General features: G+C 44.8%; 1 protein-coding gene across 11 annotated transcripts in view; it reads left to right on the forward strand.

The window, feature by feature from the left end:
- TBX15 (T-box transcription factor 15) overlaps positions 1-26,750 on the forward strand; it is a 252,746-nt gene that overhangs the window by 62,471 nt on the left and 163,525 nt on the right. For 9 of the 11 annotated variants that reach the window (XR_016443167.1, XM_090053633.1, XM_090053642.1 and 6 more), the window contains 2 exons: positions 11,359-11,572; positions 12,293-12,352. Coding sequence is in view for 10 of the 11 variants with exons in the window: in XM_090053642.1 (XP_089909768.1) it covers positions 11,359-11,572; positions 12,293-12,352 (274 nt within the window). In the remaining variant the exon portion in view is untranslated. Of the gene's footprint in view, positions 1-8,916; positions 9,452-11,358; positions 11,573-12,292; positions 12,353-26,750 lie in introns of those variants that run through there. The other 2 variants (XM_090053607.1, XM_090053616.1) reach the window with 2 other exon arrangements.

Consider the following 26,750-nt stretch of genomic DNA (forward strand, 5'->3'; position numbering starts at 1 on the left):
CAAATGTTGCCCATGCTGCAAATTAGCAGTGCCATGCACAGTTTAACATGTACTGCGTGCATTTTATGGTGCCACAAAGAGGTTTGTGGAACCACAAACCACATGTGCCTGCACATCTGGATGTGCTCTTTATATGCAAAAGCATACCTTTCTTTCTCTCACTTCCAAGTGGGTCAAAGGAAATGGATGTTTTTTCCTTGAAATGAAGGGTGCATATTGACCATGTCCACGTGCAGGGCCTCTAGACACCAGAGATAGCCAAGCTCCAAATAATGCCCTGCAGTTCAGAACAGTATGGTTAGCTGGCAGGGCCTCTCTGTCCCATTAAGGGCTGTTAACTCCAATTCCTGACAGATACCACCACTATTGTTTACTAAAACAACTAGTGGTTCAAAGTGCTCTTGCCTTAATGAAGCAGCAGGCTGTTTCTGACTTAGGAGCTTCTAGTGGCAGATGTACCAATCTGCCAGGCCCATCTCAGAACTTCAGAACATCATGGTAGGTCATCTCAGTAGTCATGTTTTTAAATTGTGAGTGGATGATTGAGGACTTGATCCTCCCATTCCTCCCTGTGTAATGGGGCTACTAAGATACACACCTCTTTGAAGCTGAGGTCAACCAAAAGCGCTGATTCTTCTTTTTCAGGGGAAACCTCAATACACTCTTCCTTTTTTATTCCTTCCCAGTTCCAGTCCCTTGTTTGGGAGTTCATCTGTGTGCCTTCAATTCATGTCTCTGATTTCTTGGGTAATGAACAAGGTCTGGCAGGGCTTGGATTGTCTGATATTGGTAGCCTTTGGCCAACACCGTTCAGGTACCAGGACTTTCTACTCATGTTGGTGTTGAGTCAGAAGACCTTGCCTTAGGTTCTGTAACTGTAAACTCAGGACAAAGGGATGGTGCTTCATTCTGATCTGCATCCTGTTGGATCAGGAGGTTTGTTTCTCCCATGACACTGTGTCTGAGATGTCACAGAAAGGTTGCTGAGGCTCATTCATTCGACTATGCCATTTTGCTCTTACAGGTAGGCACAAAAGTTACTGTTGGGATGACCTTGAGCAAATTAGAAGTGACTACATGGCTCTGGGTGCAAGGTGAAGGGAATAGAGGCCCAGCTGGCATTCGCATTGATCATTCCAGATGAAGGGTAGAGGCCTGGTTAGGAGCAGATGCATCCTGGAAAGCAACATGTAGCTGCATAGAGGGTGTTGCCAGCAGGGTGTTGGCTTCTTCAACCATGAGTTAGTGTTTCAAGATGGACTGCCAGGAAGAGATGGGGTCCACCTGACAAAAGACAGGGAAGAGTATCTTTATGTACAGAATTGCTCACCTAGCAAGGAGGGCTTTGAATTAGGTTCACCAAGGGATGAAGAAAAAAGTCTAGAGGCAGATGAAGAGCCAGGGGACCTGAATAAAAACTTGGTAAAGGGAAGCAGCAGTGAAAGCCTTACTGGTATTCTCAGATGCCTGAGATGTTTATACACTAATGTGGGAAGAATGGGATGTAAAACAGGAAGAGCTGGAGGTCCTAGTACAACCGTGGAATTACGGTACAACTGGGATTATGGAGGTGGGGTAGTTCCCATGACTGGAACGCTGTCATGGATGGGTGTAACTCTGGAAGGATAGTGTGGTGGGGAGAAGGAAAAGAGGAAGTAATGCCTTGTATAAAGGAGATCTTCTATAGGCATCTTCTATAGGCCACCAAGCCAAGAGGAAGTGGATGATGCCTTCTTTAAACAACTGATGGAAGTTTCCAAATTGCAGGCTCTGGTTCTCATGGGTGACTTGAAGTACCAGGACATCTGCTGGGGGGGAAACACAAAAGTGTATAAGCAGTACAGCAGATTCTTGTAGTGTGTTGGGGATAACTTAGTGATACAGATGGTAGACAGGCCAACTTGGGGGAAATTTCTTCCTCCCTGTTTGCAAGCAGCATGTTGAGAATGTGAAGGTGGAGGGTAACTTGAGTGACAGTGACCATAAAATGATAAGAGTTCAAAATCCTAAGGGTAGGAAAAAGAAGAGCAGCAGAATAAAGACATTGAATGTCAGAAAAGCAGACTTTAGATAACTCATGGGCAGGATCTCTTGGGGGGCAAGTCTAAGGGGAAAAGGGGTCCAGGAGAACTAGCAGTACTTTAAAGAGACCATATTAAAAGGGCACAGGAGCAAGCTATCCTGATGCAGTGGAAGAATGGGAAGTGCAACAGGAGAGATGCTGGGCTAGACAGCAGTCTCTTTAATGAGTTGAAAATAAAAATAAAAAAATCCTAGAAAAAGTGGAAATGTGGTCATATTACTAGGGAAGAGTATAAGAATATCACCTGGCAGTTCAAGAAGAAAATTAGGAAGGATAAGGAACAATTTGAGATATAATTGGTAAGGGGCATAGAAGACAATAAAACGGCATTCTAGAAGTATATGAATAATAAGAGGAAGACCAAAGAAATCAAGGGTTCCTTACAGAATGCAGAAGGCAATGTTGTTACAGATGATGCAGATAAGCCTCTAGTATTTAGTGCTTTTTTTACTTCAGTCTACAAATAGGGGCAACTACCAGACGACAAGTGTGCTTGGCAGCAAAAATAGGGAAGCAGACAAACAGCCTAGCGTAGTGGCAGAATAAGTTAGAATAGTTTAGAAATTACTTAGAGAAGCTAGATGCTTTCAGATTGGTAGGGCTGGATTGGATGTACTTTAGGCTATGGAAGGAATTGGCTGAGGTAATTTCAGAGGCATTGGCTATTCTCTTTGAGAATTTGTGGAGGACAGATGAAGTCCTGAATGACTGAATAAGGTCAGATAGAGTGCCCATCTTTAACAAATGGAAGGAGGACCCAGGAAATTACATACCAGTCAGCCTGACCTCAATATCTGTAAAGAACTTGGGGCAAGTCCTTAAGGATCCTGTTATGAAGCACTGAGAGGTAAAGATGATCTGGAGCAGGAAACATTGATTCACTAAGAGCAAGTCATGCCTGCTCAATCTCATTTCCTTCTATGATAAAGTGGTAGGCTCTGTGGATATGATATTCTTTGACTTCATCAAGGTTTTTGATGTTGTCTCTCTCAACATCGTCATTAACAAGCTAAGAAAATATAGAACTGACAAAAGTATAGTAAGCTGGATACATAACTGGTTGGATTATTGTGCTCAACAAATAGCCACCCATGGCTCAATATCACCTGGGAAGGGGTATCAAGTGGGGTTCCCCAGGGGCCTCTCCTGGGTCTGGAGTTGTTCAACATTTTCATTAATGATTTGGACAGAGTGGGAGTGCATACTTAGCAAGTTTACAGCAATACCAAGTTGAGTGGAGTTGCAGACACACCGGAGGGTAGAGCTAGGATCCAGAATGATCAGGATTGATTGTGTGCACATATACAGACTTGGGGCATGACTGGCTAGGCTGCAGTACTGCAGAGAAAGACCTGGGGATTACAATAGACAGTAAGCTAAATATGAGACAATAGTATTCTCTCTCTTGTTATTAAAAGGCCAACAGCATACTAAGCTTTATTAACAGGAGTGTCACTTGCAAATCAAGGGAAGTGACTGCAAATCAAGGGAAGTGATTCAGCACTGGTGAGGCCTCACTTGGAGTACTGTGTCCAATTTTATGCCCCATACTTCAAGAAGGATGTGGACAGATTGGAAAGTGTCCAGCAGAGGGCAGCAGAAATGATTAGAGGCCTGGAAAGCTTTACTTATAAGGAAAGGTTGAAAGAGCTGGGTTCTTTAGTCTGAAGAAGAGAAGACTGAGGGGGACTTGATAATAATCTCCAAATACCTGAAGGGTAATTATAGGCAGGGTGGAATAAAATTATTTTCTGGCTGCAGAGAACAGGACTGAAAGTGGTGCTGTAGCAGAGGACATTTAGGTTGTAGATTAGGAGAAACTTTCTGTCTCTCACGGTGGTCAAGCACTGGAACAGGCAACCTAGATATGTTGTGGAATCTGCATCCCTGGAAATTTTCAAGAGAAGTTTCAACAGATGCTTGGCTAGGAAGGTTTAGTCAGGGATGATCCTGCCTTGAGCAGGAGACTGGACTAGATGACTTCATGAGGTTCCTTCTATTTTACTTTTCTATGATTCCCTTCATCTCATGGCCAGGATGCCAGTATATATGAATTGCCATATTCTGGATCAGACCATCAATCCATCTTGCCCAGTATCCCGTGTCACCCAGTGGCAGAGAATGGATACTGAAAGAGAGAGCAAACTGGGTATGACCAGGATTTTTTTCCACTGTTTCTCTCTCACTTATAGCCTCCATCATTAAGGAAGTTCTGATTTCGAGGCTGTAGCCCTAACTCCCATGCTCAATAGCCTTTGCAGGTAGGGATAAGGATGTTTTGCCCAAGTCAAACACATCTTCAAATAATGGAGGCAGGACTCTCACATAGGCACTTAATCAGCAAAATGACTCAGATTGTCTAACTGATGTCACTTGAAGACACCAGTCCTGGTGACTTTCCTATCCTGAATATTCTGAACTACCAACTGGAGCTCACTTTATCCAGGAGCTCAGTCTGGGTACATCTGGTGGCCATTTTGGCCAGTCTTCCACTGATTAACTCATTGTATTTTCTTGTATGGTTTCCCTTAGATTCCTCAAGGGCCTAGCTAAGGTTTTTTGCTACATGAGGGACCCATAGTGGGACCTAAATTTAACCATTGCTTTCTGATAGATTTGTCTTTTAAGCCTAGGATAATAAGCTCCTTGGTCCACTAGTCCATGAACGTGCATTTATGGTAATTACTGCAGTGAGGAGAATGGGTGAGATCCAAGTTGTTGTGGAAGACTCCATACATTACCAAGATGGAGTACTCTTGAAGATTTGACTGACCTATAATTCATGCCTAAAATGGTCTCCAAATTCCACCTGAATCAGCAGATAACTTTACTGGTCGTCTTTCTAAAATTCCTTCTTTCAGAGCAGGATTCTTTCAGCAGGTGCTTGATACTAAGAGCATTCTATCTTACTAATGTTTTGGGACCAAGCCCTTTCTCATACATCTCTGTGGCTCTCTGTAGAAAAAACTAAGAGTGGAGCAGCCATCCAAATGGATATTGGTTTGTGTGAAATTTTGTTGGGAGACTATTGAGATGGAGCAGCCAGCCATGGTTCATGCCCCCTCCAGCAAAAAAGCAGCCATATGGAACTCACTCCCCCACTTCATTATTTTGGAGGCTGCAAGAATGAATGTGATATCTGTCAATCATAGCTTGTGAAAGGGACTCCAAAGCCCACCTCCAGCTGTACATAGATACTGCTTTGGAGTCAGCCACTAGTTAGGAACATATATGTGGATAGTAACTCGAAGAAGAAAAGCAAGTTATTCACCAGTCACTGGAGTTCTTAGAGGTGTATTGTCCTCATATACATGCACATCCTGACCTCTTTCCCTCTTACAGGGTTAGGGATTTTAAGACACTTAGCTATTGAAAAGAAGCTGAGGAACAGAAAGAGTGCATCACCTATCCCTTCACTGTGGTGGTGAGGAGATGGGGCAAGGCTGAAACAGTGTAATGGGTATTACTGTGGGAGAAGTCTCTAGTCAGAAGCTCAGGGGCTAAGCATATACATGTCACAGAGGCTGACTTTGAGGAATAGAATGCTCTCAGCTCATTTTGCATTCAAGCAGAATGGAATAAGATCAGGATTCCACTAGAGGCAGGCTTCATATTAGAAAACTTTGTTCAACAGACTATTTTTCTGAATCTCATCAAATGTGTGAGCCTCCTGGTTTACACTTTAAGTCTTCTGGAACCACAATGCAGATACAAGCAAACACATGTGATGATAGGCTTTGCATAGAGCTCCTAATCACCATTTCTTTTTCTTAAAGGAAAAAGCTCAAGAACTTACAGGCCATAAGCAAAACAACCAAAACTTGTAAATGAAGTGCCCTTTATGCTAGATCACCCTCCCTTGCAGATCAAAAGATGTCTGTGCTCAGGTGGGGAGGGTCTCCCTTATTTTTTTTGCACCCATCAATTTCATCTTGGGCAGCTGAAAATGACTAAAGAGATCAAATAGCCCTTGCCTTTTTCTGTCCTTCCAGCCCTTCTGTCAGGTGGTTGTCTGTTCAGCCTTCATTCCTCATGTAATCATAGGCCTCTGCCAGGCAATTGTGTTGCTAAGGTAATTTTCCTCTTGACATCCCAGTTGTCCTTGGTGGTAGCTGATTTAACACAAACTCACCTGTGCTCCTAGGATAGATCTGGACCATGGGGCTTCTTGTGGGCTGGATCAAGGCCTGGTGGTAGCAGCAGGGCAATTAATGGTGGTGGGTTGAGTGGTGGCAGTTGCAGCAGAGTGAGAGGTAGCACAGGAGTTAATGTAGCTGTTTCTTGACCCTGCTGATGACATATGTCCCCAACAGGGCTCCTTAGCTTGGAGCTTAACAGTGAGCTCTACCCCCTCACCCTTCCCCAGAATTCCAGGTCTCTTTTGGAGCCCAATGGGATACATCTTTGACATGCCTGATCTAGGCTGTTTGTATTTGATGAAAGGACCACTTCATTGAATGACCCTCCTGTATTAGTTCAGTAACCCTGTATTTGGAGTTATTGCCCAGCACAGAGGTGAAAAGACAACAGAGAAACAAAAGACTGAATATTCAAAATAGAGTTGGCAGAGAGTTTGCCTCACAAAACATTCCTAAGTGATACATGCCAGCACCCCAAATTGCTTCAGGCATAACTTTAATAAGCTTTAATGCGCATGAAAATCTTCTTGGAGTTAAAGATTGCCTGGTTTGATCAGGACTGTTACAGAGGGAAAAGGGTTGCCAGTGGCATCTTGACTTTACAAGTGTCAGGTGCTGTGACTCAGCAGTTTGTCCCCAGTGGTCACTTGGTTATGAGGTTTCCAAGGAATATTTACATGCAGCAGCAGCAGATTATGGTAGAGATTCAGTAAGTCATTACTGAACATGTGCCCTTTGTTTTGGGCCTTGTCTTTCTTAAAAATTCCCTGCCCCTGTTCGTAATGAGCTCCTTTGTGTTTTCACTAAATTTTAACACAAAATATTACATTCCACTTCTTGTATTCTCCTTCAGCTCCTGTATTAAATTGCATGTAATATTTCTACATCACCTTCAATAATTTTCTCCATTGCTTATAGAAGTAGCTGTAATTGAGGGGATAGCAAAGTGATCTCTGCATATATCATTTAGATCTCTTTTTTTAAAATTTGTAAAAACGTCTTGGGATCCAGTGATCTGAAAGCCCCTGAGCATGTCTACATGTGCATTAATGTCCTTTTCCTAATGCACAGTAAATTTAGTACCTATGGGCATTTTTACATGTACTCCAGGGGTGGAGCGATGCTTTAACTAGAGCAGCTCCAAGAGGCTCTCTAATTAAAGTACTGCAGTGTTCCATGTATTAGCACCCCTGTGCTTCAAAATGTTGGCAGGGGTGCTTGAACTAAAGCTCATTCAACAAGCTTTAATTCAAGCACCCTCACTGCCATTTTGAAGTGTGGAGACAATAATACATGTGACAGCCAGAATGGCTGACCTGCTTGACTGGGCTTTTAACTAAGTTTGCCAGGGGATGGGCACATAATCACTGGTGCAAGCCCACCAAGCATCAGCCACCAAACCATTAGGTCAGGCTGTACAAGGAAACAAACTCCTACCCCACCCTAGGGACCAGGCTTTTTCCAGAAATGCAAGGAAACTTAGGACCTTCAACGGCAAGCTCACTTGCCTTTACACAAATGCCAGGAGCCTGGGCAACAAACAGGAGGAGTTGGCCCTACTCCTAAACAGTAATGATTACAATCCTATAGGGATAACAGAGACCTGCTGGGACACCACCTATGACTGGACCACAGGTATAGATGGCTATACCCTGTACAGGAGAGATCATGTTACAAGAAAGGGTGGGGGTATAGCTTTCTATGTAAAAGAGCAATACACTTCCCTACAAGGTGAGATTGGCAACCAAGGATGGCGACTTGAGACCCTCTGGGTAAGAATAAGGGGGGGAATGTGGTGAAGGGGATATAATGGTAGAAGTCTACTAGAGACCTCCTAATCAAAAGCAAGAACTTGACCATGAGTTTGCCAGGGAACTGTCTGAGGTTGCATGCTTTTGGTGCACGATGGTCATGGGTGACTAACTACCCTGACATCTCATGAGAAGAGCACTCAGCCAAATCCAATCAGTTGTAGTGCTTCCTCACAAACACTGATGAGCTTTATTTGTCTCGAGAAGTCCCGACAAGGGGCAAGGCACTGCTGGACCTGGTACTGGCCAAAGGGTATGATTTAGTGTATAGGCGATGCATAGAGGGAACATGGGGGGGGGGGCATGTGCCCCCCCCGATATTGGGCCTCACCAGCCAGGGAGTGGGGAGTACTGGCCGGTGCCCCCCCCCCCCCCATGAGAAGCACTGATGGCACTTTTGGTTTGCCACCAGCACTGCTGGGGGACACCTCTCTCCCCCATCTGCGATATGCTGTTGGTGCCACTCCAGAGCCAGGAGGCACCAGTCGCTCATGATCTAGTCAGTGACCTGAGAATCAAAGGGAAGCTGGGAGACAGTGACCATGAGTTAATCACTTTCTCTATTCACTGCAAAACTGGCAAGTAAGTCAGCAATACGGGAGTCCTCAACTTTAGGAGGGCCGATTTTCACAAGCTTAGGAGGCTAGTTGTCCAGGCCATGAGAAATCACAATCTGGCAGGGAGGAATGTCCATGATGAAGGGTCACTCCTCAAGGATACAGTCTTTGAAGCAGAAGGGAAATCCATTTCAACCCACAGAAAAAGTAGCAAAGGGCCTGGATGATCCCCTTGGCTCAATAGGGAACTCAAGGACCTCCTGCACTTAAAAAAAGAAACATAAAGGATAGAAGATGGGAAGCACCACTAAGGTGGAGTACTCAGCACTAGCCTACTTTTGCAGGGAGGAAACTAGGAAAGCCAAGGCTGAAACCAAGTTCAAAAACTGGCCACTCAAATCAAGAACAATAAAAAGTCCTTCTTCAAATATGCGGGAAGTTGGAAAAAGAATAAGGATAACATTGGACCCTTACTAAACCAGGTTCGGCAGCTGATAACTGACAACTCAGAAAAAAGCCAATCTCCTTAATGACTACTTCGGGTCAGTTTTCCATCATCCCAGTGGGATCACTCTGCCTAACAAGAGGCCGGATCACCAGGGGAAGAATGAACCTGCACCCATCATTACCATTGATCTTCTGAGGGGACACCTTGAGAAGCTCCTATGGTAAGGATATTCGAGAACTCATGGTGCTCGGGCGAGATGCCTGATGATTGGAAGAGGGCCAGCGTGGTGCGTATCTTCAAGAAAGGGAGAAGGGAACATCCAGGGAACTACAGGCAAAATAGCTTGACCTCAATCCCTGGAAAGATCTTGGAAAAAATCATCAAGGAAACCATTATCAACATTCTAGCAAAAGGTAATATTCTGAGAGATGGCCAACATGGCTTTAGGGCAGGTAGATCTTGCAATGTGCTTCACCTTGTGAGAAAGAAACCACACCACACTTACAGGCTCAGCAGTTGTACGTTAGCTAGCACCACATCTGAAAGAGACTTGGAGGTCATGATTGACCACAAGATGAACATGAGCCACCAATGCAATGCTGCATTCTGGCAAGGCAAACAAAACTCTGACCTGCAACTTCTGATGAATCTCAAACAAGACCCTCCCACTTTACTCAGCCTTGGTGAGACCAGGGCTAGACCTCATGATCTTGCAAGGTCCTTTCCAGCTCTAATGTCTATGAAATCTATGAATACATGGTACACGGAGGCTGGCTGGAATGCGGCAATTACCATGCTCCGGCAGACTCAATTAATTGAGTCTGCTCTGACATGCTGTAATTATGAGGTGTCGGAGCAGCCCTGCAGCACATCTATAGGCCTTTCCAATGTGAGGTACTAAATTAATACATGTTTGGATGCACTAAATGCGCAGTAGGACAAGCACACACTTTTTAGGTGATGCTTAATGTGCAGTCACTTATTGTGCTGTGCAGTAGCATAATAGCATTTTTTTACATGTTCCTTTAATGCATATAAAATAAGTCACTGAGCATTAAAGTGCAAATGTAGATGTGCCCGCTGTGTATCATCAATTATCAGTAATAGTTAGTTAACATGATTATCAGTTTGTTATAAGATCCATTAAAATAAGGCAGCCCATTTAAAATGTCAGGATTTTTCATGGTTTTTTTTAACCCACTGGAAAGTAACAGTGCTGTTTAATAGAATTCTAACTTACCCCTGCCATGTAACACTATCCAGATCACAAAGATGTTTCTTATGAAAACAAAAGATATTTCAGCACAGGACATGGCCATCTGGCCTAACATGCTAGCATTTATTTTGGTTGATCTCAGTCTCATCTCTCTGATTTTTTTAGCCAGAACCCTGTACTCTTTCTTCTCCATAAAGAGATCTAGGTGTCTCTTGAAATCCTTTAATTGCTTTCCCAGTAACTCATTCCATATGTTTACCTTCCCTCCTTCAGTAGCCTAGAGCATTTTCCTTTTTAAATGCTGCATGGTCATTTTTCCAGGAAATGTCATAGTTCTAAAATATGTATTACAGGAACAAATCACATTTTTTTTTCCAAAGAGGTGCTGATTAGAAACCTAAACCAAATGAGAAAAAAGTCTTTAATATTTTTGATGACAAGAATATTAAAAGGAAAAAAAGACACTGTTTAAAAATAACTAATCCTGCAGTAGAAATTTAGGATTTATTTACTTACTTTAATTATACAGTTTATATGCTTCCTTTCCCAACAAAGACTCAAGGGAACATTCAGGAAGAGAAGCAGAAAAACTTAGAAGGGCAACTAGAATAAATAAACCAAAAAAATGGAACAAAGTAAAGTGGGACCTACTGAAAAACAGTTCAGCCTAGCTTTGCTTGCTAAATGCCTGCCCAAATAGAAAAGTCTTCATGCTATGCAATTAAATTGTGCATACTTTCCAGTGAGCCCATCTAATCTTGGAATGAAAGTAAAGGCTGTTTTTTTCTTTTCTATTTTTTTAAATTTACATTTTTGCTCCATTCCTGGAATCCCTGTGATACTTGCTACTATTTATATTTTATGTTGTGCTGTGGCTCCCTCTTTTCAAAATCTGTTTCTAAAACTTTACTGAAACACCAGATGCCATTCTGAAAATGTGAAACCAGAAAACAGGTTGTAAATTATAACAAACCATAAAATATATAATAAAAGGCCATCATAAAATGTCTTTGTACCACTCTCTAAAGTTTTGCGATATTGACATTTTTTGCTTTGCTTGAGTAGTAGAGTTGGAGTGTCTTATCCCATGTGTTTGTTTTTCAGATTCGGAGCAGAGTACTGGTTCAGACACAGAAGTGCTGGCGGAGAGAACATCCTGCTCATTTGGCTCCCATTCTGACCTCACCTCTGGTGGCTCAGGTCCCCAGCCACCTCCTCCTTCTTCAATGGAGGAGATCCAAGTAGAGCTGCAATGTGCTGACCTTTGGAAGAGGTTTCATGACATTGGGACTGAGATGATCATCACTAAAGCAGGCAGGTAAGACATCCCTAGCTTGTTGCCCAGTTGGGAAAAGAAGGAAACATTTTTTATGTGGTTATAGATTTTTTTAAAAACTAACTACCTTCCTCCCTTCCAACAAAAAGTTGTCTTGGTTATGGGCCTCCTTGTCCTGTGGACTGATACTCTATCTGCTGCAATAAGTAGTTGGTGGTAGCCTTCCCTTTAACTGAATACTCAGGAAGTGGTGGCTGTGCTGTTGGCAGTACTTTCTTTAAGATAAGATATAAAATTGAAATCTTGGTCATTTGAGCCCTTTAGTAATTCATGAGGATAGTTCTGCTTGTCCTGGCTGCATTCTAACTCAGCTTCATGCTAAACTAAAATCATCTTGCAGTTCTAACTGGATAAAACATTTGCTGTTTTGTTCTGACTGACAAATAGCTGAATTTCTGGTTTGGTTTGGGAAGAAATATGAATTCCTTAGGATTTTTTTTTGAAAGAAAGTTCATCCTTTTGCACCATCACCCACAGTGGAAGACTTTATCTTTGATGTGCATGCAATGGAAATGCTTAAAATGTGGTTAGTCAAGCAAAATCAGAGATTAATCTTATTATTTCCTAGAATCCAGAAGTTTTGAATAGGCCTCATGAGTCCATCTCTATGTGTATTAATTTGAAAGGTTTAAATGAGGGAGGCAAGCTTGTTTACAGAGGATGCAGAAAAGGCTGAAGTGCTCAATGTTCTTTTTATTTCAGTCTTCTCAGGCAAGTTCAGCTCCTAGACTACTGCACCTGGAAGCACAGTTGGGGAAGGAGGTGAGCAGCCCTCAGTGGTGAAACAACAAGTTAGGGACTACTTAGAACATCTAGATATGTACAAGTCCATGGGGCTGGATGGGATACACCCAAGGGTGCTGAGGGAGTTGAATAGTTGAATTAATGAATGAATGAACTGTAAAAGTAGATAGAAAAATGGATGGAGCATTGGGTTCAGGGAGTACTAATCAGTGATTTGATGTCTAGTTGGCAGCTGGTATCAAGTAGATTGCCCCAGAGGTCAGTACTGGGTCCAGTTGTGTTCAATGTCTTCATCAATGACCTGGAAGATGGCATTGAGTGCACCTTCAGCGAGTTTGCAGATGATACCAAGCTGGGGGGAGTAGTAGATACATTGGAGGGTAGGAATAGGATTCAGAGTGACCTAGACAAATTGGAGGATTAGGCCAAAAGAAATCTCATGGGGCACATCTAGCTGAGTGTGCACGTGCCTGTTGTGGCATCTCAAAGTAGTTTGAGACAATGCAAGAGGCACACTAGGAACAAAAAAAATGTTTCCCACACTACATATTTTCAGCTCATGCTGCAAATATGATACCTGGAAATCCAGGTATAAAATAAAAATCCCACAGAAAAAAGCAGGGCAAGACACAGTCTAGGACTATGTCCTGAGGCAACCCAGAAGCTGGTGCTCCAGAGGGACACTCTGGTTTCTAGCCAGAGTATCTCTATGGAGATTCTGCTGCCCCAGCATGCAGGGAGCACACCCTTAGTGTGCTGAGGCAAACAGAAGTGGGGAAAAGCTATGGAATGACCAGGACCCAGGCACTGTTCCAGGTAAGTTAGGGATATGGAAGTGGGAGGGTTTATGGATATGGGGGTACAGTGGGTGTGGAGGTGTGTGAGGAATAGTGCAGGGATGTAAGGGGTGTGTGGGGGGATGTGGACAGTGATAGGGGATGCAGGGTTTGTGGGAGGGCTGGAGTGGGAGCCTCCCCACCCACCCCCTGCGGAGCTGGCAGCAGCAGCCAGCTGGGCTGTGACCTGGCTGTAGGCACAGCAGCAGCACAGCGCTGCCTGACACGGGCTCTGTACATGTTGAGCAGACCCAGCACAGGTGCTGGCCTCAGGCTGTAGCTCCCCCTAGCTGAAGATTCAGGGGGAACTGGACAGGGTTAGTTTGTCCCACATGGCACAACTTGTCCCACACCAAAGTGCATATTCAGGCACGTGTGCTGCTCTTATTTGAGCTGCTGCAAGTGCACATGCCTGCATGTGTGGATGCATCCATGAGGTTCAACAAGGACAAGTGCAAAGTCCTGCACTTAGAAAGGAACAATCTCATGCACCAGTACAGCCTGGGGGCTGACTGGCTGGGCAGCAGCTCTGCAGAGAAGGACCTGGGGGTTACAGTGGACAATAAGCTGGATGAGCCAGCAGTGTGCCCTTGTTGCCAAGAAGGCTAATGACATACTGGGCTGCATTGGTAGGTGTGTTGCCAGTACGTTAAGGGAAATGATTATTCCCCTCTCTTCAGCCCTGATGAGGCCAGACCTGGAGTACCGTGGTCAGTTTTGGACTCTCTACTACAGAAAGGATGTCGAGAAATTGGAGAGAGTGCAGAGGAGGGCAACAGAAATGATGAGGAGGGTGGGGAACATGACTTATGAGGAAAGACTGATGGAACTGGGCTTATTTAGTCTAGGGAAGAGGCTACTGAGATGTGACTTAATAGCAGCCTTCAACTACCTGAAGTGGGGTTTGAAAGAGGATGGAGCTAGACTGTTCTCAGTGGTGGCAGATGACAGAACAAGAAGTAACAGTCTCAAGTTGCAGCAAGGGAAGTTTAGGTTAGAAATTAGGAAGAATTTTCTCAGTAGGAGTAAAACACTGCAACAGGTTACCCGGAGAGGTGGTGAAATCTCCATCCTTGGAGGTTTTTAAAACTCAGTTGAACAAAGCTTTGGCTGGGATGATCTAGTTGGGGATGGTCCTACTCTGAGCAGGGGGTTGGACTAGATGAACTCCTGAGGTCCCTTCCAACCCCAACTTTCTATGATTCTATGAAATTAGTGGCGTTTTAATACAAGTTAATTTTGCAAAAAAGCAAATCAGCACCACGGACAGAGAAATCATGAAAAACAAGTTAATTAGTTTTAGGATAGACAATTTCCAAAAAATGCATATTGATTCTTTCTGAAGGATTGAAAAAATTTATTATTTTTTATTATTTATAATAATTTTCCTTCTCTGAGCTTCCAGGGTCTGTGTATCACAGGTAGACCTTTGATTTTTTAGATGGTTTTTGTGAGTTGATTGCCTTTGATTTGTAGCTCGAAGGAAATCAGATACCTTGGGAAAAATTGGGTCAAACAGTTTTACTTGGGAGATGGTCAGAGGTGTACTAAGCCTTGTGACCAGTGCAGGTTCTCTCATCACTAGGCTTAAGTAATCTTATTACTAGATGTACAGCTACTCTCATTATAGGACTGACAGGTTCCTTGTTATTATCATTGTTTCAGATTTAACAGACAATGCAATTCAAATTGATTAATACATAATCTTACACTTTATACCTGTTGATGTCTAAGCACTTTACCAAGAAAGGTAAATACCATTGGGTGCCCATACACAAGCACATAGGCTGCTCCAACACATTGGAATTCCAGCACATCAGTGTGGCAATTGCTGTGCTCCAGCAGCCTCCTGCATCTTGTGCACCAGTGTCCCCATGGTTAAAAATGGTGATGGGGGCCTCTTTATCTAAAGCTTGTTGAATAAGCTTTAGTTCTAGTGCCCTCACCACCATTTTTATGTGTGAGGATGATGATAAACAAGATGCAGTGGTGCTTTAATTAGACTGTAGAGCCACTCTAGTTAAAGTGCCAGTCTCCCCACCCCTGGAGAACATGTAAAAGTGCCCATTATCCCCAGTTGGATTTCAGGCTGGAATTCAAGTTTTCTGACTTCAATTTCATTGCTCCATTGATGGGATCAAGGCACTACAAATAAGAAGTGGATCTGTCAACGTATCAGGATTACTTGCAATTTTTTTAAAAAGATGGTTAGTTGCTTGGATATTTATAGTTCTGATATATGCTTGTTTGCCAAGTAATTTGAGTGGACAAACTAACCAACAACATAAATAAATACATATGAATTAATTAAAATCAAAGTACAGTTTTCTGTTGTGTCATATTGTGGATTTCTCAGCAGTAGTTGTGCTTTTATATGAATAGTCTGGTGCTTCCAGAGGTAAAAAAAATGAAAGTGAAATAAGTATATTAGAAAATTCTAGGGAAGCATAGCCTACAAGTATAGTTCTTTTGTGTTACTGAATTTGGAATGGACCTTACAAAAGGCAATCATGTGAAGGCAAAATGAGTGAAATTCAGTGCTCTCACCCTCCAGCAATTCTCAAAACCAGATAATTTTGCTTATTGGTATGGGTGATTAAATATAAAAATATATAGGGCAATAAGTTAAATAAATAAATAATAAATACGTTTTTCTGCTTAAGGAAGATCTAAAGTTTCTGAATGTTTCACCAAACATGGCTCCAGCCTGCCCTTTTATTGATTCAGAGTCAGTGTCCCATCCTTCCCATAAGCTTGGTAATTTTTTAAGTATGTCTTTTGAAAGAGCATTAGTTCCACAATGGGTGGCATTATGGTACAGTTTCTTCTGCAGATGTTGTTTTCAGAAGATGTTTAACTAGTATAGAGTGGAAAAAGGCATTTATGGGTTGAAAGCTGCTTTGGGATTCATCAAATGCCCCAGTGCTTCTAGACAGAAAGTTTGGAATATAAATTGAAGATCCTTGGTCTCTACCATCTTAAATCAAACATCTCACTACTGAGCATGTGAAATGTGTAGGTGATGATGTTGTTCACAGGTCCTCTTTTTCTCTCAGGCATATTTTGGCCCATACTTTAAATGAGTCATTATCCTCAGCTTCATAGGTTTCTACTGACATTCTCAGAGATGAGTGGAAATTGGGATAGGCATTCCACAAGATGGAATTTTGACATTTCAATATTTTCTTCAGCTTAAATCAGGATGAGAAGTTGAAATATCAAAATCTTATGAGGAATGAAAAGCTATAACTAGCTTTGTCTTGGAAATGCAGAACACTTCATTTTGACATTTTTGATTGAACCAAACTACTATGCTTTTTTCACATCAAAACATTTCACTTCATTTTAATGTGTATGACTGCATGAAGCTTCAGGTGGTGATTCGATTTGGAAGAGGTTTGGCCCAATTTGGTGGCCGAGTCTCCATATCTGAATCAAATCAGGGGATGAATTAAGAGGTCTAAATCAATTCAAAGCTCTCTGAATCTTCAGAAAAGATGAAAAAAAGGGAGCTACAGCTAGACTTGGAGCTAGTAAGTAGGGGGGAAGTGGGGGCTGTGGGAAGGAGGAGGGGACCATGGGGGGGACCTCCGTCAGGCCACATCCCCTGCCTGCTCCCCAACCCCATCCCCCATGGTTGTTCCACCCACCCCAACTCCCGTGCTGGAAAAAAAAAAAAAAAAAGTCCCTACTCACCAGTGCTGCCAGGTGGGGGGTGATTCCTGCTGCCTTCCACTACCCCCTGGCATATGGGGGGCTCTGCTATGAGGTCCCTGACCCCCCCCGCTGTCCCAGCCCCCTCATGGCTGCCCCATCTGCCCCAGCTCTGGCCCTTTAAGAGAGAGAAAAAAAAAAGAGACCCTCCCCGGACTCACTGCTCATGCTGCAGCTTCAGGAGGCTCCAGCAGAGCCCCCCACATGGTGGGGGGCAGCAGGGATCACCCCCCTGCTGGCAGGAATGGTGAGTCCAGGAGGTTTTCTCAATTATTTTTTTCCTTAAAGGGAGGGATCCGCAGCAGGCAGGGCAGCCATGGTGGGGGCAGGGGGTGGGGAGGGCTGGGACAGCAGGGTTGTGGGCTCATGGAGAGCCCCATCATGCAGCATGGGGCAGTGCAGGGCAGCAGGGAATTGCCCCCCCGCATGGCAGCACCCAGTGAGCTGGTGCTTCCCCCCCCCCCAAGTGCCAGGAGCTGGGGTGAGTGGGCAGCCATTGCTGGGCTGGGAGAGTGGGTGGGGGATGGGCATGGTCAAGTCAGAGATTCGGCAGCAGCCAAATCTCCAAATCTGATTTGGTCGAATCAAATTGGGACAGCAATTGGAATCACTGAATCGAATCAATGTCCCCCGAATCAGCCAAATCTGAAGCAAATACCAGCTGCTGTGCACAGGTCTAATTTGCAGCTTCTTGCTTCCATAGAAAATAATTTACTTACCTGGTTCTCTCCTTGGTTTAGAACACTGGGATCCTATCATTCTGCAAGCTATGTCCTACTTAGCTGTTTATAACTGGGAGAGTGTTTCTTCTTTCCTTTCTCCCTACATGCACACCCCCAGTGATTTATGCACTTTATGTTTGTGATCCCTCAGATGAGTATTTTTTTTTTAGTCTCCTGCTGTCTCTGCTCTTGTAGCATGACCAACATTACACAATCTTTTCATTAATTTTTATGGTGTCCTTTAATACATGATTATGGGGGTGTAGAGTACAGAGTATTAAAGGTTTTGCCTACTACCTTGAGGATGTATATTAAAAGTTTCACTTTTACAGGGAACATAAATGCCCTAATAGCAAAGAGATAAATGTAGTAAGGGGTCCTCTCCTTTGTACAGGCAGGCCATGAAGGCAATGAAAAATGTCTGGAGGTCAGCCTGAGTTTAGCAAAGGATTGCTACAAAGACTGCTGTGTTCACTTATAGAATGTTCAGTGATTCAAATAGAAAGTGTCATTCCTTCTGCTCAGGGAAATGTCTCTCCAAATACACAATCAGTATTAGCACTCTGACCTGGTTACATGGTCTAAATCAGGGGTGGGCAAAATATGGCATTCAATCTGGGCCACAGTGGGTCCTTTGACCCCTTTCAGCTCAGGTGTGTGTGGGGGGGCAGCTTGGGCTGTAGCATGTGCAGCCAATCCTACCACCCCCAGGCCTTCAGTGGGGTGGTACAGTGGTGGCTGGACTCTGTTTCCCAGCAGCCCCATAGTGGTGGCATCTATGCTGCCACCAGACATGACTCTTCTACCTAGGGACTCTGGCTCTCTCCCCTACACTCACCACAAGGGGCACCAGACAGAGAGCAGGTGAGTTCTCCACAGAGACTGGCTTGGGATCCCCCCCCCCCGGGCAGCGTGCAGTCAACTGGGAAGATGGGAAGGGGCCATGGGCAGGCAAGGAGTGGGGTCCAGGAGCATTCTGTCTCACTCCACCTTGGAACTAGATCTTTTCCATGTCCTTGTAATGGTGTGGTCTGTCCCCTTAAGAGGGGGAAGGCAGCCCTATTCAGTAGCTGAAGTTGTGATGAAGTTGTTGATAAAGGACTTACTGTGTACTTAAACCACAGCAGAGAGCACAGACAGGCTATGAAGGAAGTCTGGAGAGTAGGAGGCAGCAACCTGTGGGGCCAGAACCAAAAGAGGTTTCCCTTCCCAGCATCCAGAACAGCACAGCAGAATATTTTTTTAGTGTTCTGTTTGTTTAAAAGACTGTTTTATCTGGGTGGACTGGCTGGGGGGCTTCTCAGGGAGCAAAGCCTGCCTATAGGAGTCAACAAGACAGGCAACCTGTTTAAAGTCCCTTTTCTACAAAGCTGCCACTGAGAACTGATAAGATACTCGTAACGGGACTCCCTTGATTGTGTGTGAATGGCTTTAGTTTAATAGAATCGCAACTAGATCAAAATATTGTTTTTTGAAAGTCAAGCTTGTCACTATTAAAATCTAAATCAAATCAAACTAGGCCAGAATTAAGCAATCATAGTTAAAATGCTTATTTACCCCTTTCTCTTTCACCAGCTCACTCTCTAGTGTTAAGAATATGTCTTTAAAATATTAATATCAGTGTTCAAGTCCTCTTTAGTTCCCTGACAGACATTTACCATTTGGGTTATGGCAGTAAATATTGTATACAAGAGACAAGTTTTTTTTGGATATCTTATATTTGTGTAGTTGGGACTACTGTCAGATTGTATTTGCATAGTCTTTTCCTTTAATTTGTAATTCAGCTTGTGTCAATACCCAAAAACTAACAGTATGCTCAGAGGGACAACTGAAACAGATCAGACAGATATAACACTTAAACAATTTTAAACTGTAAACACCCAAACATATGGCATGCTGAAGGCTAATGGCATACTAAGCTGAATTGGTATGAGTGTTGCCAGCAGATCAAGGGAAGTGATTATTACCATCTATTCAGCACTGGGGAAGCCACATCTGAAATACTGTGTCTCATTTTGGGACCCCACTACAGAAAGGATGTGGACAACTTGGAGAGTCCAGTGGAAGACAACAAAATGGTGAGTGGGGTGGGGGACATGACTTAAGGAGAGGCTGAGGGAACTGGATTTATTTAGTTTAGAGAAGAGATTACTGAGAGGGGATTTAATAGCAGCATTCAACTACCTGAAGGATGGTTCTGAAGAGGATGGAGCTAGACTGTTCTTGGTGGTAGAAGGTGACAGAATAAGGAGAAATGGGATCAAGTTGCAGGAAGGGAAGTTTAGGTTAGATATTAGGGAAAAAAATTCTTACTAGGATGGTAGTAAAATGTTGGAACAGATTACCCATAGAGGCTGCCTTGGTTGGGATGATCTAGTTGGGGATGATCCTGCTTTGAGTGGGGGTTGGACTAGATGACCCCCTGAGGTCCCTTCCAACCCTAATTTTCTATTATGTATAAGCCAATTTGCAATGGTTTAAACTTCCTAGAATATTTCAAAAGTTTACCTGGATACTCAGGTATTGTTTTGAAATGGTCCTCCTTGAAGTGGGTTAGTGATATGTGGAAGCCAAGCTTCCCATGACTAGTATCTTGTTGGTCCTCCAGGCATCCTACACTGCACTACTTATCACCCCCTGCTCCCCTGGTATTCAGTGCCACCCCTAGTGGTGGTTTGACAGCATGGTAACGCCAAAAGCATGACTGTTCTACTTAGAACCCATGGCAATGGATGTGCAGACACCCTGTAACAGGGGGGCCTTCTTGGGGCTGATTCACCTTTGGCCCACACACCTGTTTCTGGGCCAACCACTCACCTACCACACCTTGTTATTAATTAATAAACAATCTTAATTAGGCAGGAGGCTGCCCGTAGCATCCCCTGGCATCGGGGCAAGCAATCTGTGGCTCTGTACCTCCCATACACTGCAGCCCATGCCTCATAGATGGCATCCATGGTTCTTACAGTCATTGGTCCTGCACTGGACCACAGAATTCTCTGATTAGGACCCCTCCATTCAGGCTATCTAGCTCCCTGAAACTATTTTCCCCTGTCAGGTGTGGGACCTTTAGCCATAAAGGCCCTGGCCTCACCTTTAAGGCCAGTTGGAAACCCCAGGCCCTCTTAGCTCTGGGCATCCCTCACAGTGGTCCACCGGCCCTTTTGATCATCCTGGTCCTGGCCCCAGCATTGACCAGTCAAGGGTACTCTCTCAATCAGGTCTGAGTATCTAGCCCCTCCCCCAGGGTCTGCCCTCCATGCCTTAGTAGCAGGTAACCCACCAAGTTGTGGGGGCTGGGGTTAAGGCACCCCAACCCACCTTTAACCAGGGTGGTAACTGGCCTGGCATTTCCTGGGGGCTCCCACACCACTGAGAGCCCCACCAGGCCACCCACTCCCCGCAGGGTGCAGTTTTAGGTCATGCCCAGGTCCAGAAGCCTCCAAGCCATCCCCTACAGCTCTTCCCTTACCTCCAGAATGATACCAGCAACCAAGCAATGTTGCTGCCTGGACTGCTAGTAGGAAACTGAAATGTTTATATAGGTAGCCAGGATCTAAAATGGCTGCTGCTATCAAGCACCTGCTGGCTGTTTGGCTCTAATCTTAAAGTGGCAGGCACAAACAGTGCCCTACCACACATCCTTACCCTAGATAGTAGTGAACTGAATCCTAATCTGTGACATTCTTGGAATGGTTCAAGTATTATGTCTGTCTACATCCTGATCAAAATATTTCTAGTTCCCCAACTCCTGGCCCTTAATAAACCCCCAAACCTGGCCCAGCTCATAATCGGAAGTAAACTCCCCTCTGATCAACAGACTCCAAATGGGATACAGTGCTACCTTAACAATAAATGCAAACCTGTCAATACATCTCTAGCACTACAGCAATCAATACCTTTCACAACAAAACCACAGAACGGCCACTCTTTCTCTAAACTTACAATCCTTGTGATCAAAGGAAGTGCATTAACTTCCAGAAGAAGGGCCTGGGAAAAGATTCATGCATAACTCTACTGGGCAGTAACAACAGTCTCAAGAGCAATGCTCTCAAGTTTCAGCAAGGGAAGTTTAGGTTAGATATTAGGAAGAATTTTCTCACTAGGAGGGTAGTAAAACACTGGAACAGGTTGTCCAGCTCCCAAAACAGTTTCTATCCTCCTAGCTCACCAGCTAGAGGTGGGCAAAAGAAGATTCAAGGACACCATGAAGGCCAGTCTAGAAAAATGTGATATTAACATTAATCCCTGGGAGACTTGAACACTGAATCATCTCCAATGGTCCTGTTGTATATGGCAAGGCATCAGTCACTTTGAGCAAATCCACCTCTATAGATGAGAGTGACAAAGGCAACGAGCTGTGACCTGACATTAGCAGGATCCACTCTTTCCGTCAGGAGCTTTCAAGTCATATCCAGACTCACCACTGGCTTCAATATTTACTAGAAGACTGTCTTCTTAATAGTGAGGGACTTCTGACAAGAAATTGAGGAAGGCAGGCAAGGTTCTTTGAGTAGATGTGATATCTTTTATTAGACCAACTGAGTAGTTGGGGAAAAGTTCTTAGCAAGTTTTCAGGTGCAATCACCTTTCCTCAGGCATAGGAAGTCTCTGATTTTCTGAGATTCAGCTTCTCAATTTCTCCCAACAGTTGGTTTAATAAAAGATATCACAAAAAAAGCCTTCCCTCTTTTTTATTTCCTGGACATTCACAACAACAACAACAGGAGCTCACCATTTAGAGAGGGGAATTAACATGCATGCATATTGCTGTTGGGGTACACAACTATTTCTTTTTTCTTATCCCTTAGCTCTCTCCAGCTCTGGAATCCATAAGGCACATAGGAAAGCATATAGATGTGGCAGCTTCTTTCTGAGGCAGCACAGAAGAAATTGGGTTCTGCCATATCACAAATTTGCCTTATATTTCCAGCTTGAATAGAAAGGACCTTATGCTACCTGCCATTTGGCATTGTCTGTAAAATGGATTGGTTGATATTTGACCTTAAAGTAGATTTCATAGATTTCATAGACAATAGGGCTGGAAAGGAGCTTGGAAGATCACTGAATCCAGCCCCCTGCCCAAAGGGCAGGAAGTCAGCTAGGGTCACAGGATCCCAGCAAGGTAAGCATCCAATTTACTCTTGAAGGTGTTCAATGTAGGTGCTTGAACTACCTCCAGTGGCAGGCTATTCCTGACCTTGGGGGCTCGGACAGTAAAGAAATTCTTCCTTATGTCCAGCCTGAAACAATCTTGCAGTAGTTTATAACCGTTCAAACTTATCATCCCTTGGGGCACTCTGGTGAACAAATGTTTCCCCAGATACTCAAGTAGAGTCTGGGGCTTTGCTTGGTGAGAACGGTGGTAGAGTACACACAAACAGAAGCAGTGAGCAAAACAGATGAACTCAAGGGGTGCGTCCACACATGTAAGCATGTGTGCTTGCAGGACCTCAAATAGAAGCGGTGCAAATTTGAGCTGGGGCTTTTTGCCTCAGTGCACATGCCCAGACATGCACTTTGATGTGGGGTAAATTGTGCCATTTGGGGCAAAATAATCCTGCTTAGCTCTTCCCAGATCTGCAGCCAAGGGGAGCTAGACCCCGGGGCCAGCACCTGGGCTGTCCCAGGCAGTATAAAAAGCTGCCCTGTCCTGGCCCCATCAGTATAAAAAGCTGCCCTGTCAAGTAGCACAGGGCTACTCACTCTTAGGAGCTTCTGGGGCCCAGCCAATTGGTACCTAGGGGTACTACCCCTTGTGCCAGCTGGACTACTGAAGCAGCCCTAAGAGTTCCCTGCACCCTCTACTCACTGCAGCAGTCTGGCAGTGCGGGCTGCTGCTTGGCTGTGACCTGCTGCACACCTGCCAGACCCAGATGGGGACTGGATAGCCAGTACAGGCATCTGCCCCCTCTGGGCCAGCTGCCATGGCTTGTGTGCAGCACTCCTGCCATGTGTCCCCCTTCCCAGTCATCTGGGCAGCTATCACCCAGAAGATGCTCCCAGTGTGGTGGCTTGCTTTGAACTTGCAAAACATGTCCTCCTGGCCCCAGGTGCCCCTGCAGCCACAGCTCCAGCCGGCTTGTCTCATCTTGTCTGGCAGCTGGGCATGTGGGGTGTGTGCTGGGGGGATGTGGGGTTTGCAGGAGGGGGTGGGATGGGGAGGCTAGGGGAGTGTGGGTGACTGTGGAGAGGTATTGGGGGCTGTGGGGTGTGTGGGTTGGTGTGGGTGGATTGTGGGCGGGCTGTGTGTGGAGGGAACTGCTCAGGAGGGGTGGGTCCCCTGCAGAGTGCAGATCCCCTGCAAAGCTCATGGACTGCCCCCCAGAAAGCTACAGCCCTCCCAGCAGGGGCCACATGGCCCCCGCAGGGGCTACCATCCCTCTCTCTCCTGCAGGGCCTACATGTCCCACCCCTGCTTGCTCCCCCAGCCCCCCAGATTGCTGTCCCACCTGACTCCATCTCCCCAGCAGCTTCTGCAGCCCCCATGATGGCTGTCCCACCCACCCCCACCTCCTGCTTGCGCCACCAAGCTTCCCCAATGGTTGCCCCAGTGAGCTCCACCCTCTGCCCACTCCCCTAATCTCACCAATGGCTGCCCCACCTGGCCCCATGCCCTGCTTGCATCCCCAGCCCCCCTAATGGCTGCAGCCCCTGGCCCCAGCCTCCCAGCACTTAAAAAACAAACAAAAAACCCTCGCACCCACTGGCAGTAGCAGCTGCCATCAAGGTCACTGGGGTCTCATGGCAGAGCCCTCCAGAAGCATAGGGCAGCAGGGGGCTGTGGGGCCTGGCCCCAGCTGCCTGGCACCTGCACTGCAAACTGCCACATTGTGAGGGTGCAGCCCAGGTCAGCAGGGTGCTGCACGGCTCTGTGCACTGTTGGGTAGCTGGGACCACTGGGGCTGTCACCCAGGCCCTGCACTGCTCTGGGGGGCTCTGCCACGAGGCCCCAGTGACCCTGATGGCAGCTGCTACTGCCGGTGAGTGTGGGGCTTTTTTTTTTTAATTGCTGGGATGCTGGGGCCGAGCGGGGCAGCAATCTGGGGGGAGGGTGGGGGAGCAGACAGGGGATGGGGGTTGGGTGGGCAGCAATCCTGGGGGTGGGGCTAGAGGAGTGGGCAGGGCCAGTGGGCGGGGCTGGTGGAGGTCCCCCCATGTTCCTCTCCCCCTTCCTCAGCCCCCACCCCATTCCTTACCGGCAGGAGGTCCAGCTCCCTGTGCTGGCACACTGTCTGCTCTGCACAGGCAAGCAGCAGACTTCAGCACTGCACCAAGAGCCAGCCATAGAGATGCTCTGGCTGACTACCAGAGTGTCTCTGTGGAGGACCGAGCCTCTGGTTGGCTCAGGGGGTGGCCTGGGACTGCCCTGCCCCACTTTTTTCTCCGGTGGTTTTTTGGTCTAAGTTTGCCTTGTGCTTCAGAATGCCTCTTGCAGCATCTGAAAGAGCCTTGAGATGCTGTAAGACGCATTTGCATGCTTGTGTGGATGTGCTCAAGGTCTTCTATTCCTGTGCACTTCCCTACAAGTTAATGGGTATTTTATAGCCTTCACCCAGTCCTCTGGGCTTTTGCTGTGTTATCAGTGTATTCTTCCTTGAAGGTCAATTGCCATTGTTTGTTCTCTCACTGTTCTGGGGTGGATTCTTCTTGTTCTGGACTTTTACCTGTCTGCATTCTTCAGCCAGTCACCAGCTGATGGTTTCCTTTTCCATAGACACACTCTCAGCCATTGTCTCACACATATAGCATACAAAGGTTGAGCACTTATGTCAAGCTACAGAGCAATACAAAATAGTTTCTTAAGGCAATGCAAAACTCAAGAAAACACACAAGATTAAAAGCAATAGGCAAAAAGTCTATTTGTATAACACTCTGAGGAGTTATTCCTTGCATCTCCTAAAAACTCCCCTTGTCCCAGGATTGTAACCCATTGTGCTAGTGTTAGCAAGAGCAGGGTAGAATAGTTGAACTATACAATAACATGCAATATCTTATACATTTTAACCCTTGTCTGCACTCTGCCCACTAAACAGTCTACATTGGGACTATTTCTAACATCTGAGAACCTTCAAGCAATTATTACTGCGATTTAAAATAATGTGCCAGAGAGCTAGTTTCTTCCTTCCCCTAAAATGGAATCTCCCTTCCCCCCTCCAAAAAAATAAAACCTGCCAAAAACCAAAATATCCTAGCTTCAGGGTCAGCTATAAGTACTGATATATCATGACTCATTGAGGTTATAAATTTGAGATTCATACCTTTGAAAAAGGGAAGTTCCTGACTTTGGGGTATGTTTCTAATCCCCATTACCAGAGTATGTGTACCTGTCACCAAGGAAATCTGAGACTCTCTCCTTGTATTAACCAAAGTAGCTGAAACAAATAAAAATTTCTGGTTGTTACAAACTAGCACTTCCTTCTATCCTGAAATGACTTAAGGTATTGCTTCTTGAAATTAATCATGTATGCAAAAGTATTTAAAGTTGTTTTTAGAATTTAAAAATATGATAATTTTTCCACCTTCAGAAAATATGAACTCATTGTAGATAGAATGAGATAAACAGCTGTAACAACTGTACTTTGTTAATACTCTTTAAAAAGACTCAAACAATATAACAACTTAATGTTCCTATTCCAGCACATTTCATACATAAGGATATCCATGCATGCAGACTTTTTGTATGCAGAATAAATATATGACAGTATGGTAGGATGTGAAGATGCAATACCAGCCTAAATTTGGAAGGGCCACTGTCCTGTTAAATGGTGACTCTAAGAAATCTGAGCTAATTCTACACCCACAGAATAAAAAACAATAGTATTTAACAAAACTTCAAACATATACCCAAATCTTTCAGCTACAACATTTTTCAGGATGCAGGGGGATCAGTAGAATTTTTTTCTGATTATCTCAGAGATTATTTACTAAAACTGCCAAATGGGTTGTGGTAATTTTTTACATGGTACTTCATACATATCACCCCCATGGACTTTTCTGCAACCTTACACGGTGTTCTTCAGGGCTTTAATTTTGGAAAGAGCCCTTGAAGTACACAACACACAGTTACCTGTGGTGCACAGATTTAGACCTAGAGAGACTCAGATTAATCTTGGATGCCTCATCAACTCTATGAAACATAAT

The sequence above is a fragment of the Crocodylus siamensis genome, chromosome 1 (genome assembly GCF_052110815.1).
Source record: "Crocodylus siamensis isolate JL-2025a chromosome 1, ASM5211081v1, whole genome shotgun sequence".
Taxonomy (NCBI): Eukaryota; Metazoa; Chordata; order Crocodylia; family Crocodylidae; genus Crocodylus; species Crocodylus siamensis.